We start from the raw sequence: 18,873 nt of genomic DNA, 5'->3' as shown, positions 1-18,873 counted from the left end.
TGAACCTTCATAGGTACATCTTTCTTTAGGTTGGGAAAGTTTTCTTCTATAATTTTATTAAATATATTTTCTGGGCCGTTGAGTTGCACCTCTTCTCCTTCTTCTACTCCAATTATTCTTAGGTTTGGTCTTTTTATTGTGTCCCATATTTCCTGAATGTTTTGTGATGAGAATTTGTTGGTTTTGCTGTTTTCTTTGATCAGTGTGTTTATTTTCTCTATGGTATCTTCAGTATCTGATATTCTTTCTTCTATCTCTTGTATTCTGTTGGTAGTACTTGTCTCTGTAGTTCCTGTTCGTTTACCCAGATTTTCCATCTCCAATCTTCCCTCGGTTTGTGTTTTCTTCATTACTTCCATTTCATTCTTCAAGTCTTGAACTGCTTCCCGTACCTGTCTGATTGCTTTTTCATGTTTCTCTTGATTTTCTTGGGTATCTTTAAGCGATTTATTCATTTCCTCTACCTTTTTGTTTGTAATCTCTAATTGTTTATGGCAGTTTTTCACCTCCTGCTTAAGGTCTTCTATTATTTTCATATAATTCACTTTTGAGTCGATTTCTTCTAATTCTTCTGGAGTAGGGTGTACAATTCTTCTTATTTCGGGATCCCTTGATTCTGGTGAAGTCATGTTGCCTTTCAGGTTGTTGGAGGAAGTCTTGCATTGGCGCCTTCCCATCTCCTCCTTCAAATGGAGCCAGGAGAGGCCTGGTGTCTTGGTCCAGACTTTGCTGTGAATGAGTCTCTGGGTGTATCTTTTCAGTGTAGAAGCAGGGACCGTCCCGTTGAGCTGGGACTCCTCAGCATCCAAACATGGACTACCGTCCAGATGGAACTCCTCAGGACCGCTCTGGGTGGGTTGTGGATGCAAGCCTGATGTCTCTCCTGGTGCGGGTTTGCCCTGCCGATTAGGATTCGGTCCTAGAGCCCTAGCAGGCTGGGCCCAGTGATCAAGCCTCGAGTTTTTAAGCGGTATTCTTTTTGAGATACAGTCTCCCTGTGTAATTAATAATGATCTTGAACTTGATGAATAGCTCAGGCAGGTCTTAAACTCAGAATCCTCCTGTCTTAGTTTCCCCAATGATAGGATTATAGGCATTCATCCCCACACCAGGCGGTTGAGCAAAGATTTTAGTGAAAAATAAAAAAGCTAGATCAACTTTTCATAAAGAAAAATAGTATCCTCTCAAAGAAAGTCACAGTTATAAAATAACGTTTTTATTAATTCTTTAATATTTTCATACAATATATTTTTGCCATATTCACTCCACAAACTTTTCCAAATCCATCCTTTCCACATTCTAGAACCCAGTCTGAATTTCTGAAAGAATTTCGTTAATTTATATTAAGAAAACATGGATTCCCAGTCCAGTTGTTGACATATTTTCTGATCTTCAATATCCTGATCTACAAAAAGAGAAGACAGGGTAGTTGATCCTTTGTGTTCCCACCAGAGCCTTCAGGAAAATATGTATCTTTGCCTGTATTTTTGATATTTTTTCCTCCCCTCTCACTCTTCCCCTTTCTCCTACTCCCTTTCTGTTTAATTCCTTTGCCATTCTTCTCATATTATATGTGGGCAGGAGGGGGAAAGTGGATGTTAAATATAGCCTTATATAGATAGAGTACAAGTTTTTAACATTCTCTAGACATCTACTCTTTAACAAGTTTACTTATCACATAAGAACAAAAGTTTCTTCAACTATAAAAATAAGAGTATTTACTGGGCAGAGGTATTATTAAAGGTAATTCATCTAATGCTCCTAACTGGCACAGTGAGGCACTCAGTAGATTTTACTGTGTGTATTTATAACTCCCTCATGTTTCTGTCTTACAGTTTTGCAATTTGGTTTTACCACCATCTTTGTTGCTGCTTTTCCTCTGGCCCCTCTTTTGGCTTTGTTAAACAATATCATAGAAATCAGATTGGATGCATATAAATTTGTGACCCAGTGGAGGAGGCCTCTGCCAGCCCGAGCAACTGACATAGGTAAGACTCAATTTTCCCCCATTTGAAATCATGTGTGCAATATTTCTAATATGTGGAAAGTGTGTGGACTACAGTTTAAAGAAAAATATAACAAGGGGATGGAGAGATGACTCATCTGTTCAGAGAGCAATTGTTGCTGTTACCAAGGACCAGAGTTCAGTTCTAATCATGAGCACTGGGTGGCTCACAGGGCAATCAGAACCTCTCTTCTGCTCTCTGCAGGTACCCAAGTGTGTGAGCACACATACACAATCAGTAATACAATATGACAATTTCATGTTAAAAAAATAATTGGTGTACAGAAATGTGGCTCAATATAAAACTGGAAACAGAATATTCTTTCCAAAATAAAAATAAAATAAATCAGAGTTATTTTTTTTTATCTTGTTCACTTTTATTCACGACCTTTACTTTTTCTCCTACCAGGTATCTGGCTTGGAATTCTTGAGGGAATTGGCATATTGGCTGTGATCACCAATGCATTCGTAATTGCTATTACATCTGACTACATCCCACGTTTTGTCTACGAATACAAATATGGCCCTTGTGCAAATCACGTAAAGCAGAATGAGAAGTAAGGTCAAAATTTATATATTTTCTCCCAATCTATTTTATAGTTGCAATTAAAAGGAGAACTTACTGGGAAATTTTGTTCTCTGACCATTAAAAAGTAATGTTTCTGGTTATTTTGTTTATAATGTGTCTATTAGATGAAAGCAAATGGGCCTAAGAACAAAATGTGCTTTCTAGAGCAGCTAATTTTAGAGTCTGTTTTTACTTGAAACCGTGTCAAAGTGCTAAGAACATTCTAATACTTCTAGAAAGGTTGAATAGACTCTTCCGACTCAAACCAGACAAAGCAGTGTTGTTGCTATGCAGATAGGAAAGTGAAACCCATCAAAAGGGGAACAAAGACAGACAAAAGTAGGAAACAGAACCTGCAAAGTCTGTCATCTTCGTGCCTAGACAACATTTTCAGGAAGCATATAGAGCCAGGCATCTGGCTGATGCAGAATCGCCTCCCTTTGTATGGTTAGTACGTGTTTTTCATTTAAAACTGAAATACATGCTTCAAATAGGATAGCCTAGCAACCTCTACAGTATTTACCCTTTTTATCTGGTTTAGTTTGATTATTGACATTTTAATTCAAACATTTCATTCAAACCAGGAGGGAGGCTGTTTAGCCCACTGTGCAATGCTTAGCAAAACATGTGGTCTCTAACCAGTTGATTCAATGACAGCTATCTTAATCTACGTATTCTACTAACAGTAGGCATCTCTAGACTTTGCCTGCTGTCCCCTGGGGGGAAAAAATAGCTGGATATAGAACCACTTTAGGCAATATCTATTATTTCCAAATGTTCCTTTTCAGAAGATGTTTAGGGGACAATTCACATGAGAATTGACTGTAGAGACCTGGGACACCTTAAAAAGCTTTGCACGTAAATATCAGAATTCTGTAAGAAAAAGCAGAAGAGTGAGAGCCACAATAGGTGTGGATCGAGATTATCCACAACAGATGAAGCATTGCTTTAGGGTGGCGTTAACTCTTAACTGACTGCTGGCAAGCTGAGCACTGGGAAAGCCCTTGAACACAAGGGTCTCTTGTTTTGTGAAGGAGTGCTAATAGAAGCATTGTACTATTGATTTTTTGAACAGGTCTTGAGTCCTTAAGAGATTTAAAGGGATTCAATGTTAGATACCTTAAATTTAAATTTTAACTTTGTCATTTCTAGTATGTACATCATCTTTATGACATGGTTGATTCCTAATAATCTGTATGATTAGCAAATGGTGTCTGAGAATGCACTCAATGTAGATATAAGGTTGTTTGAATATCAATAGTGAAAAACAAAAATGCCACCTTTTGTTAATGCAAAATGATCTAGGAGCAGATTTTAAGAATTTGAAAAGTCTAATTCAATCACTCCTCAATCTTTTGGTTAAGATCAAGTGTGGAAGACACAGAATTGCTGTCTGGAATGACTTGCTGGTAATTCTATTGCCACCTAGTGGTGGTTGAAGATTCTACTGAGTTTCATTTCAGAACCTGCCTGTCCTTTGACAGCACCTGGCATTTCCACATTCAGTGACCAATTTCAGGTGTAGACCAAATTCAGGCAAAATGACACAGTTTTTCTCTGATTTGAACATCATATATCAAGAGGGATACTTGATTACTTAATAATCTGCTAAGCATACTTAGCAATGAAATTGAGAAAAATCTACTCAAATTAGAACTTTTCAGAGCAAGTCATGAAGAGACAGACAATAGTGGATAAAACAATATTGAGAAGGAAATATTTGACCAATGCTACAAGATTTGCATGGATTTATGTAACTCTGATTATAATCGGCAAATGCCATGGTTACTAGCTATATTCTCAACCTTAAAAATTACAAAGAGAAAAGCAAAGTGTCATTCACAAACATTAATATTTGGTAATTTTTACAAAATCTGCAACTTTTAATCTTCTGTGTAGAAAGTGTCACACTTTGCTACTTACCAAAGAATGGCATATGTATCCAAGAAAAAATACTCTGTAATTCTTGGAGTTGAAAGACAAAAGTCAGTCCCAACAATAAATAATAATAACAAAACTATGTTTTTTCAGACTCTGGAATTTAGCATCTACCCTTTTAAGATGTAAAATTTTAAAAAATCACCTGACACTTTTAATTATTTTATTGTCTATATTCAATGAACATAGTGTTGGGTGATATAAGAACATCTTAATAGAAATATGCAACATACTTAGAGTGTATTCCCTTATTGCCACATATACTAGTTCCCCTCTCAATAATCCCCTCTCTAGCTAGACAATTTGGTTTTTGTTTTTATGTCACAGTTACATACATAATTTTATGTGTCTGTCTAAAATCTAGAAAACACACATGAGAAAAAGCACGCATGCTTTGTCTTTCTGGCACAGACTCAGTTAACTCAATATGATCCTTTCTTTCTTTTCCATTTTTTAAATATTTATTTATTTATTTATTTATTTATTTTGTATACAATATTCTGCCTGCAGGCCAGAAGAGGGCACCAGACCCTATTACAGATGGTTGTGAGCCACCATGTGGTTGCTGGGAATTGAACTCAGGACCTTTGGAAGAGCAGGCAATACTCTTAACCTTTGAGCCATCTCTCCAGCCCTCTCTTTTATTTTTTGAACTGGGGTTTTTCCGTGTAGCCCTGAATATTATGGAACATGATCTGTAGTCCAGGTTAGCCTTGAACTCAGAGATCTAAGTGTCACTCCCTCCTGACTGCTAGAATTAAAGGCATGCACTACCCCTGGCTAATGATCATCTTTCTAGATGAATAAAAACAATTTCATTATGTATAAATACCTATTTTGCTCACAGTTGAGAATCGAGCACTAAAAAAGTTTTATAACAAAGTATAGGTGCACAATAAATATATTAAGTAAATAGATAATAAATAAGCCTAGCTTATAATCAGCCAGTCATGTTGCATGTGTTTGTTTGCAAGGGACAGAGTTTAAATGCACAAGTGGCAGGATGATTCATAGACAAAACCGCTTTTAAAAAGCAAACTAAGTCAAAGAAAGCAATAGAAAAATATTGAGAAGAAATAACAGGACAAGAATATATGAGACAGAAATTAGAACACTGAAGACTTAAAATAGAAGGAATAAATGGCATTTATTCAACCCTGTCACTTATAAAGAAGAAATTATTGCAGAAAGGAATTAACTGTGACTCATATAGCCCTGTTGTTTTCTCCTAGTTGCCTAAAGGGATATGTCAACAATAGCTTATCCTTCTTTGACCTGAGTGAACTTGGTATGGGAAAATCTGGTTACTGCAGGTAACTTTCCTATATATATATTTATCTCTACTGTTTGCTTTTGCCATGGCATCTCTTCCTTTCTACATGTAAAACAGATCATTTAAACTATAATTTTGGAGTTCAGGTAATGAAGAACGTTTTGCTATCATTCATGCTTTCTGTTTTTGTGGATTGCAGGTACCGAGACTATAGAGGCCCGCCTTGGAGTTCCAAACCCTATGAGTTCACGCTGCAATACTGGCACATCCTAGCTGCTCGACTGGCCTTCATTATCGTGTTTGAGGTTAGTCACAGGAGAGGTGACTGTGGGGATAACAGCTTTGCTGATGGATATGTCAATCTGATGTCAAGTCTTCACTGACTTCTGAAAAACAACCTTGGTAGGCCTGGGAAAAGGCTCAGATATGGTAAACCAATTATAAAGAGATTGAAGAATAATGAGCAAGGGTTGAGTAATGTAAACACAAGTTAATATGGATCTATACAAAAGAATCAAGGAGAAAGATACTATCTCGTAAAAAAAATTGAGGCTTTTGGTTTTAAGCCCCTAGTAGCTGACTATGCTTAAAAAGATGGGGGTGACTTTCATGAGGTGGTAAATGAATCAAAATCTACCCATAAGGATAGAACACTTGATATTTCTGAATAATTAACTCAAAATATAATTAGTAGTGCATATATTTGTTTAAAAAGCATTGGCTGATTCCATGTTTTGCCCAAAACTTTTATTAAAAGTGATTGGAGTTTATCATGATAGTACTGAATTGTAATCCTCTGAGGTAATTTTGAAGAAACTGAAAACAATATTATCATCTTGTTTCATAAGTCATGATACAGTGAAGAATTTAGCACTGAGGTTTATTAAACACCTCCTCTGAAGTACCACTGAGTCAATGAAAAACTTTATATGTTTTCTATGACCAAAAAAGAGAGCCATATCTAAAATTTTTGTAACAAAGGTTTTGAATTGTTTGTTTGCTTTTTGAAAAACTGTCTCATGTATTCCAACCTGGTTTCAAACTTGCTAGTTAGCCAGGGTTGGTCTCAAACTCCTAATCCTTCTGTCTGTGTCTCCCAAGAACTAGAATTACAGGCATGAACCACCACACCTGATTCCTATGAATCTTGGGGTAGAACCCAGGGTTTTGTGAATGCTAGACAAACATTCTACCCACTAAATGTTGAAAATCTTTTTAAAAGACAATTATTCATTCCAAGTGGTTTCTAAATATAAATTAAAAGTTTATAATGAAATATTTGAAAATGAAATGCTTGCTGCTAAAGGTCGTAGCCAGGATTAAAATTCTCTGATTTAATGACTCTCGGAATCAATAAAAATATCCTCCTGAATTTAAACTTTTTACTTCATTGCAGATAATATAAGAGTTAACTCATATTTGCAATCCAAACTTTCAATGAGATGTCTTTTATATCTCATTTTAAAAGATACATATTTTCTATTTTCCTCAGAAGTCAAGCGAACAAAGTTAATCAGACACATCAATTCAGAGTGACTATTCTGAATAATAATCCTTGTGAGACCCTCTTCATTTTCCTTTCTTCATTCCTCATTACTGATCCCATAACCCCCAATCAACCTCTGTAAATTCCTAACACTTGTTAATTTTTTAAGTGTTGTTGCTTGTCTATGTTTAAAAATGTGGTAGCATTTTGGATGTTCTATTTTTCAAATAACTTCAATTATTTTGTACCTTAAAGCTTTTTGTATTTTCTCTATTTTACTTTGAATCCAGAAATAATTCTTAATGAGCATGACTCATGTTTAGAACACATCTGCTAAACCTGACCTGTAATCAGAAAGCACAATGAAATATTTATTGTCATATATTAGACGTTACTAAATCATGGCATATATTTTTATTTTTATTCCAATAATTATGAAGAATAGTATTGAAAATTTTAATCATGATATATTTTAATGATCAGGAAAGAAAGTCCCAATTGTGAGGGAAAATATGTATTGCTTTATTACTACCTATTTTGGAATGCAGTTTCTTGGGACTCGTAAGCAAGTACAGCTAAAAAAGTACAACGAATTCTTCCTTTTCTCATAAAAAGGTATTGTCCACTAAAAGCCCTTTACATAGAAGTATTCTTTTAACAGGCTATACTAACCCTGCAAATAACACATTGTTCCTTCTCTTTTCTGAGAAATGGAAGGACCTTCTCATAGGATTACGTATGACAGTAGGAAGTGCTATCTGAGCAGGACTCACACTGTGCCAAGCACTCTTTTAAGCTCTTCAAGTGTGTGTTTACTTTATTCATTTAAGAGGTAGTACTGTCATGACTATCATAGACACAGGATGTAGAAGATTTGATCAAGGGTCAACATTTACTGAGTGTTAGTAGAATAAAGGCTTAATTGGTCTCATTCAGATTCTGAGCCTTTACGTACAGGTATAATGCCTTTGGCGTTACATCTTACTTGTTCAAGTCTAACACTAATGCCTGGTGTGGTGGCACACATCATTAGTCCTAGCACATGTGGACAGAGCCAGGTGGATTTCTATCAGTTGGTCTACAAAGAAAGTCCTAGGCCAGGACAGCAAGAAATAAAGAGCAAAATTACTTCACAAAACAGACTAACAAAAAATAACAAACCCCCACAGTTGGTGGTTTATTTTCAAAACATAAATAATGCAATTTTTACCAAAATTATTTAACACAGATCAAATATTTCAGAGTAGTTATACTAATAGTGAACTTATAGACTGGATTATTTGAAAAAATAAATTTGTTGCTGTTGAATATAATCAGTGGCTCACAGGTTTATGTAGCATGTATTTTGATCTGTTGGGAATACATTTTTTCCTAGAATAGCCTTTCATATTCGTGTCCCTTAATATGTATTACAGTACTATTACATAGCATGTAAGAATTTTAAACACAAAATTTAAGATGCTTTTTTATGAAGTGATATCATTATACAGCATTAAAAAGAGGAAACAATTCTTGGTGTCTAATTAATATTCTACAGGGGCAGTTGGTAATGTTTGTGTTCTTCATATAACTGTTGAAAGCAATATTCTAAATGCTGCACATTAAGTTTGGATGTTCAAATTTAAGACAAATGCATTGTTTTGTTCATGACTTTTCTGTTTTACAATGAGTGTTTTGGAACCTTTGAAAACATAGTTTTACTCTTAACTTACAGCACCTCGTTTTTGGGATTAAGTCATTCATTGCCTACCTGATTCCAGATATACCAAAGGGCCTTCGTGAGCGCATACGGCGAGAGAAATACTTAGTCCAAGAAATGATGTATGAGGCTGAGCTGGAACATTTGCAGCAACAGAGGAGAAAAAGTGGACAGCCTATTCACCATGAATGGCCTTAGACTGTGCCTGTAACCCAAAAGGGGAGGTACCATTAGTGTGGGAATGAGACCCTTGAAATGTAGATGGGATCCAAGAGGAAGGCACATTTGGCAAAACTACATGTATAAAATACTACTTGGAAATACATCACAGCAGCCTCTGGGATTTGGAATGCTCAGATTTCTAAGGAAAGAAAGACTTGTGACCTCCAAAGGGATGCAATTGAAATGGCAGGGAGCCAGGCTCTGATGCTCAGAGCAAGCCCTCAGGGGAGTTCTGGGTTTCCAGTCCACCCAGTTCAATCAGCTGCAGAGCAAATAGGAAATGTGGTGGCAAAATTTCCAGAGGCAGATTTCCACGTAAATGTTAACAAACTGGTCATACTAATCAGATTCTAGGATGGTCACTTGAATTCATATACACACAAGAAGTGAGTGAGATCAGAACTCCATGTCCCTTCAGCTCACAGGCTAGTGGAGTTGGTTCTGTGCACTAGCCTTGAGATAATGGGTTATGCACATGGCATTTGTGCTGCTTTGTGTTGACTATGCACTTAAACAGTTGAATATCACCATAGTACTCAAACAAAAATAAATCCCAAACCTAAGAACACCATTGGAGTAATTCTATTATATTGGCTGTGTTTAAGTTTGCTTTATCACTCAAAGCCAAGTGCGCTGCCCATTTTTTTTTATTAATGAATGCCAATTGATCCACTTTAAATATCTGAATGCCTATTCTTCTATCATTTAGACATGACTAGTTTGTACTTTCCTGAAGAAGTCTATCTTACATTCTATTCATGTGCCCCTCGCTGAATTATTACACATCTCACAGAACATCATGTTGAAACTGTGTAAATATGTCGATGTCCCTTGAGTGCTTGCACTTTGCATTGTGTAACACAAGTTCCAGCTTACGGAGCTCTACGATCAGTTACGCAGGATGCTACTGTAATCTGTTCATTCAGGAACTCCAAAGCCCAATGTTCTGCAGCACTTATGCTTTTTCTATAGTGTGCACTATCCATTATGAGCTAGAGAAATAATGCATGCATGTAGTGTATTATTTACATAAAATACCTTTCTGAGTTTCACTTTCTAATCATGAAATGGAAGTTTCTGGAGTTTGTTTTTGATGAGCTGATTTTATTTAATTTCAAAACTCTCCAGAAACAAAGTCAAGTTAATTGTGAAGATCATAATTTAATTTGTTGTAGAATCCTTATTTGAATGTCAGTTTTGTCTACACATTGATGGAGTACAAATGAAGAGGTATTCAATTAAAAGAAGTTCAGAGGAGGTATAAATTAAGGGGGTAGAATAGAAGGAAAGGTAAGGGGTGAAGTAGATGGGCTTATGATAAAAAAAATCAATACACTTTCCCTTGAAAAACAAGATGGTCCAAGCTTTTATCTCTTGAGAATAGTGTGGGAAATCACACAGAAAACACACATATATACATACACAGAAAGAGAGCATGATTTGTTGAGTTTGGTTTTGTTCAACTGAGCCACACACAGAAATAGTAACAAAATTCAAAATATTGAATTAAGCACACTCAAAACTAAAACTACTTTTCACATATTATTGAATCTCTATAAGGAAATTAGTTTCAATTACTGGAAGTGTACTGTCCTAATTCTAACACTTAAAAAAAGCTTTGTTGTCTTGATTATCGTTGTTTTATAATTTCTAGCAAGGATAGTCACTTTTCTACTTTTCTTATAATTCTGGGACTCTAATATGTGGGAATGTAGCTCAGTGGTAGTGTATGTCTAAGCATGCACAAGGCACACATAGACTCAACTCTTAGCACTTATAAAGAAAGAAAGAAATAATAAATTAGAGATATGTTGTAAATTCCTACAGAAATCCTTGCTCCTGGGACTCTTCCATTGCAAATATAATGGTTAATTCTACAAACTTTCCAAAAGAGATTTCAGCCCCTCTATTTCAGATCATTTGTGCCCCCTTTTCTTTATTAATTAAGTATATACACATGCCTGAGCATAATATTTTGTTTACCTAACATTTACATCTTTTCCAAATTAGGAATACAAGACAGACATATGATTTATAGGAGGACAAACAATAACAGCTATTTCCTTAAAAGTTCCTTTTCTAGGGTTTTCTACAGTCCATTGGGATTTAAGTCATACTGATGGATATGAACAGAGAATGATATTTTACTAAAAGCTGTAGTATATTAATTTAGAAATTGCCTTCCCTGATATTTTTGAAACAAATATGAGAAAACAGAGAACCAAATAAATTGTCTGAAATGTTTGTTTTGTGAACAGTTGCAGGACAATCAACCTTGTTTCCATCATAACTGACAGTAAAACGAAGACAGCGCCTCACAGTATGTTAACTTTAGATCACTCTGCTGAAGTAGAGAGAAATATTTTATACGTGCTTTTCATATGAATATAAATTATTCTCAAAGATTTATAGCACACACTATTCTCAGGAATCTGTATGATGTGAATGCTGCTTATATATTTTCATATTCTCACTTGTTACCTTTTTATGCTAATAATTAATGGATACGTGCATGAGGTCTGCCTTGACAAGTTGTGCAAGTCATTTTAAGTCTTAACTGTAATAGTTCTCAATTGTCTGAGCCTGTGTAGGCACTTTTAGAAGAGACACTGCTGCCTGGCTGCATGATGAGATTTAACTTGAATGCTAAATGATTCTTGGCACAATATAGTATACGATGGAATGAATAGAAATTTTTTCACTCAATAAATTATCATTTTTACTATAATCTGACATTACAGGTTAATCTGCTTGTTCTTTAAATATTAAATTGGCATTTGTTGAATGGGTATGGGCTGGAAAAATTACACATTCTTTGGCCTCTCAAAGCAAAAGTTTCATTATTCTTAGGGAATCTCACCACATTTAGACTATCTCCTGATATGTTCATCTTAAAGTCATTCACAGTACTGAGGAGATGGCTCAGTGGGCCAAATGTTTGCTGCACAAGCTTGGTGACCTGAGCCTGAATCATCCACAGTTACATAAGAAGCCAAGCAAGATATGTCTGTGACCCCAGGTCTAGGGAGGCAGAAGGAGGATGATCCCAGAAGTCCAGCCAATATGGTGAGCTTCAGATTTAGTGACAGACCCTTTCTTAAGAGACAACATAGAAATTAATAGAAGACACTAGACATTGACTTCTGGGCTACACACACAGTCATAAACATATACATAAAGACACACAGACACACAGACATACACACACTCTTCCCAAAAAGAAATAAGTTTATGCTAGAAGCAGTAGAGAAAATAGATTTGATTAGGTCATATGATGAAGAAGGATGCTTAAAAGATATCCCACACTAGGTCAGAATGGAGAATAATAGATGGTTATTTATTTAGGGGTAGGCACACAAATCAATATCCTCTGCTGGAATGGAGAACAGCAACTGAATTCCACAGCTAGAAAAGAGGCTGGATGCCTGCTTTTCATCAGCATAAAAGGCCACGCCCAAGTGGGTAGGTAACTTAAAGGCTACTGGCTGTAGGATTTCCTCCAGCAATATGAGAGTAAATAGGCTTCTGTCACACCCAATCACTTTCTTTCTTCACATACATGCTGCCTTTCCCAATTACTATTAAAATTACCCAGGGCAAGTAAATCTTTAAGAAAATGTATTTGAAAAAATGGCTCAGAAGATAAGAGCACTTGATGCGCTTGCAGAAGATTCCAATTTGGTTCCCAGCACTCATTTGGTGGTGTAAACCATCTATAACTACAATTCCAAGAGATCAGTGCCCTTATTCATTTTGGGGGGGCATGAGGCACACATGTGGTATGCAAATATACATGCATACAAACCAGGCATATACAAAACACAATAATTAATACTCTTTTAAGGAAGAAAGCCTTTATTTTAGTCTATGGGTCCCTGGGGATAGAGTCCCCATGGCAGCAAAGGCATAGTAGCAAGCAAGATGCTAACTGGTTACATTTTTCATTCATATCCAGGAAGCAGAGTGACGTGACAGCAAATGGGTTGATGCTATAAACCTTCAAAGCCCATCCCCAGTGGCATACTTTGCTCAACAAGATTCTACCTCCTACGGATTCCACAACTTCCACAAACAACACTACTAACAGGGAACTAAGAGATCAGACACATCAACCTAAGAGAATCATTGCTCATTCAGACCACCAGAACATGCAAGATGATTGGGATAGTTTGAATGTAATTGACCTACATAATATTATAGGGAGTGACACTACTAGGAGGTGTGGCTTTGTTAGAGTGGGTAGGTCCTTGTTGGAGGAAGCCTGTCACTGTGGTGGCTTTGAGGTTTCCTATGCTCAGGATATCATCCAATGTCTCCATTCACTTCCTGTTGCCTGCAAGATGTAGCACTCTCAGCTCCAGCACCATATCTCCCATTGTGACACCACGGTCCTTGCAATGAAGATAATGGATTAACCCTCTGAACTGTAAGTGAGCCACCCCTTTTAAATCGTTATCCTTGTAAGAGTTGCCATGGTCATGATGTCTCCTCACAGCAATAAAAACCCTCATACAACTGTTTAATGGTGTGAACCATGGAATTGAGGATTTGAACTCTGTTCTGACAATCCATTGTGGAAATGACCAGCACAATCTCCCCGGGATGGGATAGGAAATTAGGCACAAAAGCAGTGCAAGTCAAGGTAGGAGATTCTTAACCCATAGCCAAGAATTACCAACTTACCCATTTTTGGTTTTAGACTTGATAGTTCAGCTTGAAAATCAGAGCAGCTTATTGAATAACTTAGCTGATACAGCTTCATAGATTAATTGGTCAACTAGGGGCAAGTTAAAAAAAAAGTCATCAGACTTGTGTATTCCATTTTCCCCAAATTACATGATCATGATGACTTCCAAACAGTGTTCTGGGTTTCATAGAGAGAGTCAGTTAACATCATGCTAATTTTTATCCCATAAGTACTTCTGTTCAAAATGAAGTGTACCAACATTGCAAAGTCTAAAGGAAGGATTAATTGAGCTTTAGCTTGAATTATTGATCAGCCCAAGTTCCTGATTAAGTTGCTTCAGCATTTCCTGACCCTAAGTGTCAACTCTTCTTAACAGAGGACAGTCAGCATGCAGTTTTTCCTTATGACTTTTTTTTTTTTTAAGAAAGCGTGGCACAATTTTAGAGTCTATGGGCCTTGGCTTCTTCTATTCATTTTTCCAGTTTAAATCTCTGCATGTAACAAATGACAGTAGCTTTACATCTCTTTATTTCTGAAAAAAAATTCCTAAATTGCTAGTTGGAAAAAAAAAACGTAGGAGATATATTTGGAAAACTTCTCAGAATTATAATTGTGGTGTGGATAGCCAGCCATACAAATGAGTCTTACGGTCTCTATTCTACCTAATGCTACTAGTTAAAGACCTTATGCCAAATTCATTACTTTTTGAAACAAGACGCCATTTTTCTTGGTGTCTTTTCTAAGTGAGAAACAAGGGATTCGATGAGCAAAAATGAAAACAAACCCAACTGCAAAGTTTTAGTGGACGCAATGCTCTGGAGATGGTGTGGGCAATGTGGAAATATCTGACCTACGTAGAAAAGCAAGGATTCTTGACAGCTTCCATTGTGAATTCATCTTTCTTTTTCTTTTGATCCAAATAGCAAACAAGTTCAGTTCATCTTCAAACACTTAAAAACAAATAAGGTTATTTTTTATCCTGTGTACTTGTATTTGTGCGTGTGTACAAATTTTAAGGCCCATATAAACCAAACACTACATACTTTATCAAAGCCATTGAAAAGAATGGCCTTGCAGATAGTCTCTTGAAACTTATTGTTAACATCTTTTAGCAGATAGGTCCATCTTAGTCTCTAAAGTTTACAGAAAGGTTTTCAAAGTAGTAGACCACTTTGCACCCCCTCATAGGAAATATTCCAGAGGCCATTTCAATGCTTTTCATTCTGAATTTATTTTTAAAAGAAATAATTTAAATGATCTTAAATACACATCATTCTCAGAGATTTTCTTTAAAATTAAATAGTTTGAAATAAGAGATCAAATTTCAAAGTGTCTCAGAAATTATAAATAAAACACTGTGTTAAATTTTAGAAATACAAAGGCATCTCATTAAATTTCCCATTGATAAGCATAAGTACTATCATCATTGCACATCTTTCTTCTGTAAGTAATATATTTTTTGTGGAAACCTGAAACTCCAAGTAATGGTTATGTTTCTACTAAGAAGCCACATATTAATAAGTGTAAATCTATTCTGAAGACTTCTGGTAATTCAAACACCAAAAAATATTCTAAATAACTGAGAAGTACAGTTTTGAGTGTCAGTCACATGTTTGCAAATTTTCACTGACTTGTTGAGTAGTTTTAAATTGTAGCATTCAATCTTCCCATGAACTACAAATAAAACAATGTAACAGTGATTTTTCTACCAATCAAAAGTTAAAATTGATTTTTGAAGACTCTAGTATTTCAATAGGCATCTTTGGTGATAACCAAAGAATTACAGTTTTTTAAGTGGATTGTGTCATGATGTTTTTAATATTGGGAAAGGGGGTCAAATTCTCATTAAATATACTTTACAATATTTAGATTATAAATATTGCACATGGGATCTGTAAATATACAAATGGACACAGTAAAACTCAGTGTACTCTTTTAAGATAATTTATCACTAAAACAACAGGTGAAGGAAAACTCAATTTTTCTGCTATGTCTTTTTTTATATTCTAAGATTATAATACTATCAAAGCATTTCAATAATACTCACTTTTAAATACTGTCACTTTTAAAAAGTATCACAGCCTCTTTCTATCCCTACTGCAACACTGTGTGTTACCCCTTATAGTTACAAATGGTACAATTGCACAGCTAATGCTGTTTGAATTAAGCAAAAGCAGATCCCATTCTCCTACTGCTGTTTTAAGATCCACCTTTTCTTCAGTGTGAAGTTAATTTAGCTTGCAATATTTGCTCAAAACTGACAATTACAAATACAAGGCTTAATAAACCACAATTTATTTTGTTTTCAGTAAAGAACTTATGGCTCTTTATGATGGGGTTGATCACATTTTTAGGAATGTAAGACTTTTAACAATGTCTTATGAATAACATAAAAAAACTAGTGCTTGGAAATCAGGACATTATTTTTGCTTTGCAATTATGCTTGCCTTATTTGTTCTATTTTTTCACTGAACCCTAGTAACACATGTACTAAAGGAATATCTTCAAAGAGAAACAATAAAACAACCACTTAAAATGAGCATCATTTTCGTCACACTACACAATGTAATTACTGAATTCTCTGAAAGCGCCAGTCACTGGGTTAAGTCCTCATAATAATCCTATTAAATAAAAATAGTTTCTATTCATTTTAATTGGCAAGTAAACTAATATTTTTAAGACTCCCCAAATGACCAGGATAATTTGAGTCTAAGTTATTTAATTCGGATACCTCATGTCAGCCAACTACTTACACTTTTTGCTCCAAATCTTAACACGGAGTGTGTCAGTCATCTAAATAAGGTTAGTGAGATGAAGTAAAAGGGACAACCTCATTCTCACCAATGTCCACAATTATGCCTAAGAAGCACAAAGGCCAGCATCTAGTTTACCCCTTTTCTCACTTCCAGAAACTCATCACTCACAGCACAATGCATTGAGACGTCTCTGGACATGCAGGAGCCCCAAGTTCAAACTACTCCGCTGATTGTGGCCCTGTAACACCATTCCAAGCTGTAGTTTCTAGAGTAAGGGGTGGAAAGGAAGGAATGCTGGGACAGCCTGAGCCTCCTGACTGTGCACATTGTAGTTTTCCTCCACTTCATCACACAATTACTACAACTCCCACCCTGTGTAATATGTTTACTGTTTCCCATTACTTTCCTCTCTCTACCTAAAGACATATTTGTTTGAATGAGTAAAAGGGAACCTCTACTCAGAATTCAAAAGGTCTTTATAGTTTATCTACTTGTGCCCTATCATTTGTTATACAAAGAGAGACTAAGCTGTTTCTGTAATAAAATAATTGCATATAATTTTAATTGTGTACTTTTCATAATATTCTAAAAAGTATAGACTGAAAATAATAACAGAGATATTTTAAATATAGCTATAAGGAAAGCATTTATTTAGTGAGGTAGCCTGAGTATAACTTTTAGCAAAGTGAAAAAATCTGAGATATTTTGCATTTGTGAAATTCCATGGGAAAGCTTGCAACCCTAAAATGGCTTCCAAATCAATCACATGTGTGTTATTATGAACACACCCATAGGCATGCAAACATATCCTATAAACATTTATGAAAATTTATTTTCTTCTTCCAACAGAGTTTCACTGAATCCTCATTTGCCAAGCAACCTTTTGCATTGTAATCCCCTCTCCTCCAGAATTTTGAAGTTATTCTCCAGAATTAAAATTGCATAGTGCTTACATCTGATGCAGTGACTTAAGCTTGCACATGTGACATGGATTGTTTCTGTGCATAATGAATGAGACTCTATGGTTAATGATCTCTGCTCTGAATAGTGAGCTCTTTGCAAGGTTCCTTTACAATATGCAGGCTTACCTCACACCTATAAAAGGTGATTTCTTTTTTATTCAACTTGGAGATTAGACTCTCGACTTCTGGGTAAGCACAGAGGTTTTTGTTTTTTTTTTTCCACTAAAAAAAAGTTTGAATTCTTTACTATGTGTTGGTGTGTGTGTGTGTGTGTCTGTGTGGCTATGTGCACACGGATGTGAATGCCAATGAAGGTCACAGATACCATTTTCTCTGAAGCTGGAATTATAGGTATCCATAAGCTACTCAATTTGAGTGTTGGAAAATGACGAAATGTCCCCTGACTGCTGAGCCATATTTCTAGCTCCAAATTTATTATTTTAAAGTGATATACATGATTAAGAAACAATTCCTCAAGAGCACAATCACATAGTGTATTTATGTATGTTTTACCCACTGGGAAGATTGATTTTCTCGTCCTATACTTCAAACGATTATCTTAAAGTTTAATCATAACAGCTTTAGCAGCAGGAACACTAACAGAACACATAAAGAAAGCAGTGTGAGGATACTAGCAGAAGTTAAGTGTTCTAGCTGTGACCCCATGGATAGCATAAATACATTTATCTGTCTACATATATGTAAGACATGTGGTTGGAGATGACATCATCCCTGTTGTATCGGCCATAGAGAAGATTGAATATACAGATTTCCCTTTATGTTTTGTCTCTACCTCCACCACAATATTTTGATGGTTAAAACTTTGAAATGTGGACTAGGGTCAGTAGTCAGGTAGGTATTTTGAAGGAACAAGGTCTTGTACTTACTTTTCAGCATCAAAACCAAACATAAACTTATAAACAAACAACAAAGCCTGAGATTTAATCTGACAGGAAGCAAAATGACAAAGGCTCCTTGCATTATGATACGACTCAGTTCTAAATTGGTTATGGCATCAGGCACTTCTGGCATTGGCTGATTTTTTCTCACCTGAATTTGGGGCTTTCCAAAGAACATCCTGAGAAACGGTCTTATCATTTCTATAAGTATAAATAGGTAATGGACAACTTTATTTCTGAAATATTCTGTACAAAATTCTATAACAGGAAGAAGTGACATGAAATATGTGTGTTGTATGTGGTGTATGTGTGTTTGTGTGGTTGGTGTGTGTGAGAGAGAAAGAGGGGGGGAGAGTATTATCAGCTGCACGTATTTTC

At 35.7% G+C, this 18,873-nt stretch overlaps 1 protein-coding gene across 1 annotated transcript in view; it reads left to right on the top strand.

Moving 5' to 3' along the window:
• Ano3 (anoctamin 3) overlaps positions 1–9,362 on the top strand; it is a 292,415-nt gene extending 283,053 nt beyond the window's left edge. The window contains exons 24-28 of the mRNA XM_050125418.1: positions 1,836–1,988; positions 2,415–2,562; positions 5,744–5,824; positions 5,984–6,089; positions 8,985–9,362. Of these exons, the coding sequence (XP_049981375.1) occupies positions 1,836–1,988; positions 2,415–2,562; positions 5,744–5,824; positions 5,984–6,089; positions 8,985–9,167 (671 nt within the window). The 3' untranslated portion in view covers positions 9,168–9,362. The remainder of the gene's footprint in view (positions 1–1,835; positions 1,989–2,414; positions 2,563–5,743; positions 5,825–5,983; positions 6,090–8,984) is intronic.
• The last annotated feature ends 9,511 nt before the right edge of the window (positions 9,363–18,873 follow it).

This window comes from Alexandromys fortis, unplaced genomic scaffold (assembly GCF_014885135.2).
Source record: "Alexandromys fortis isolate MF-2015 unplaced genomic scaffold, M_Fortis_MF-2015_v1.1 scaffold_229, whole genome shotgun sequence".
NCBI classification, from domain to species: Eukaryota; Metazoa; Chordata; class Mammalia; order Rodentia; family Cricetidae; genus Alexandromys; species Alexandromys fortis.
Note: the sequence above shows the minus strand (reverse complement) of the source record. Positions and strands in the feature narration are given on the sequence as shown.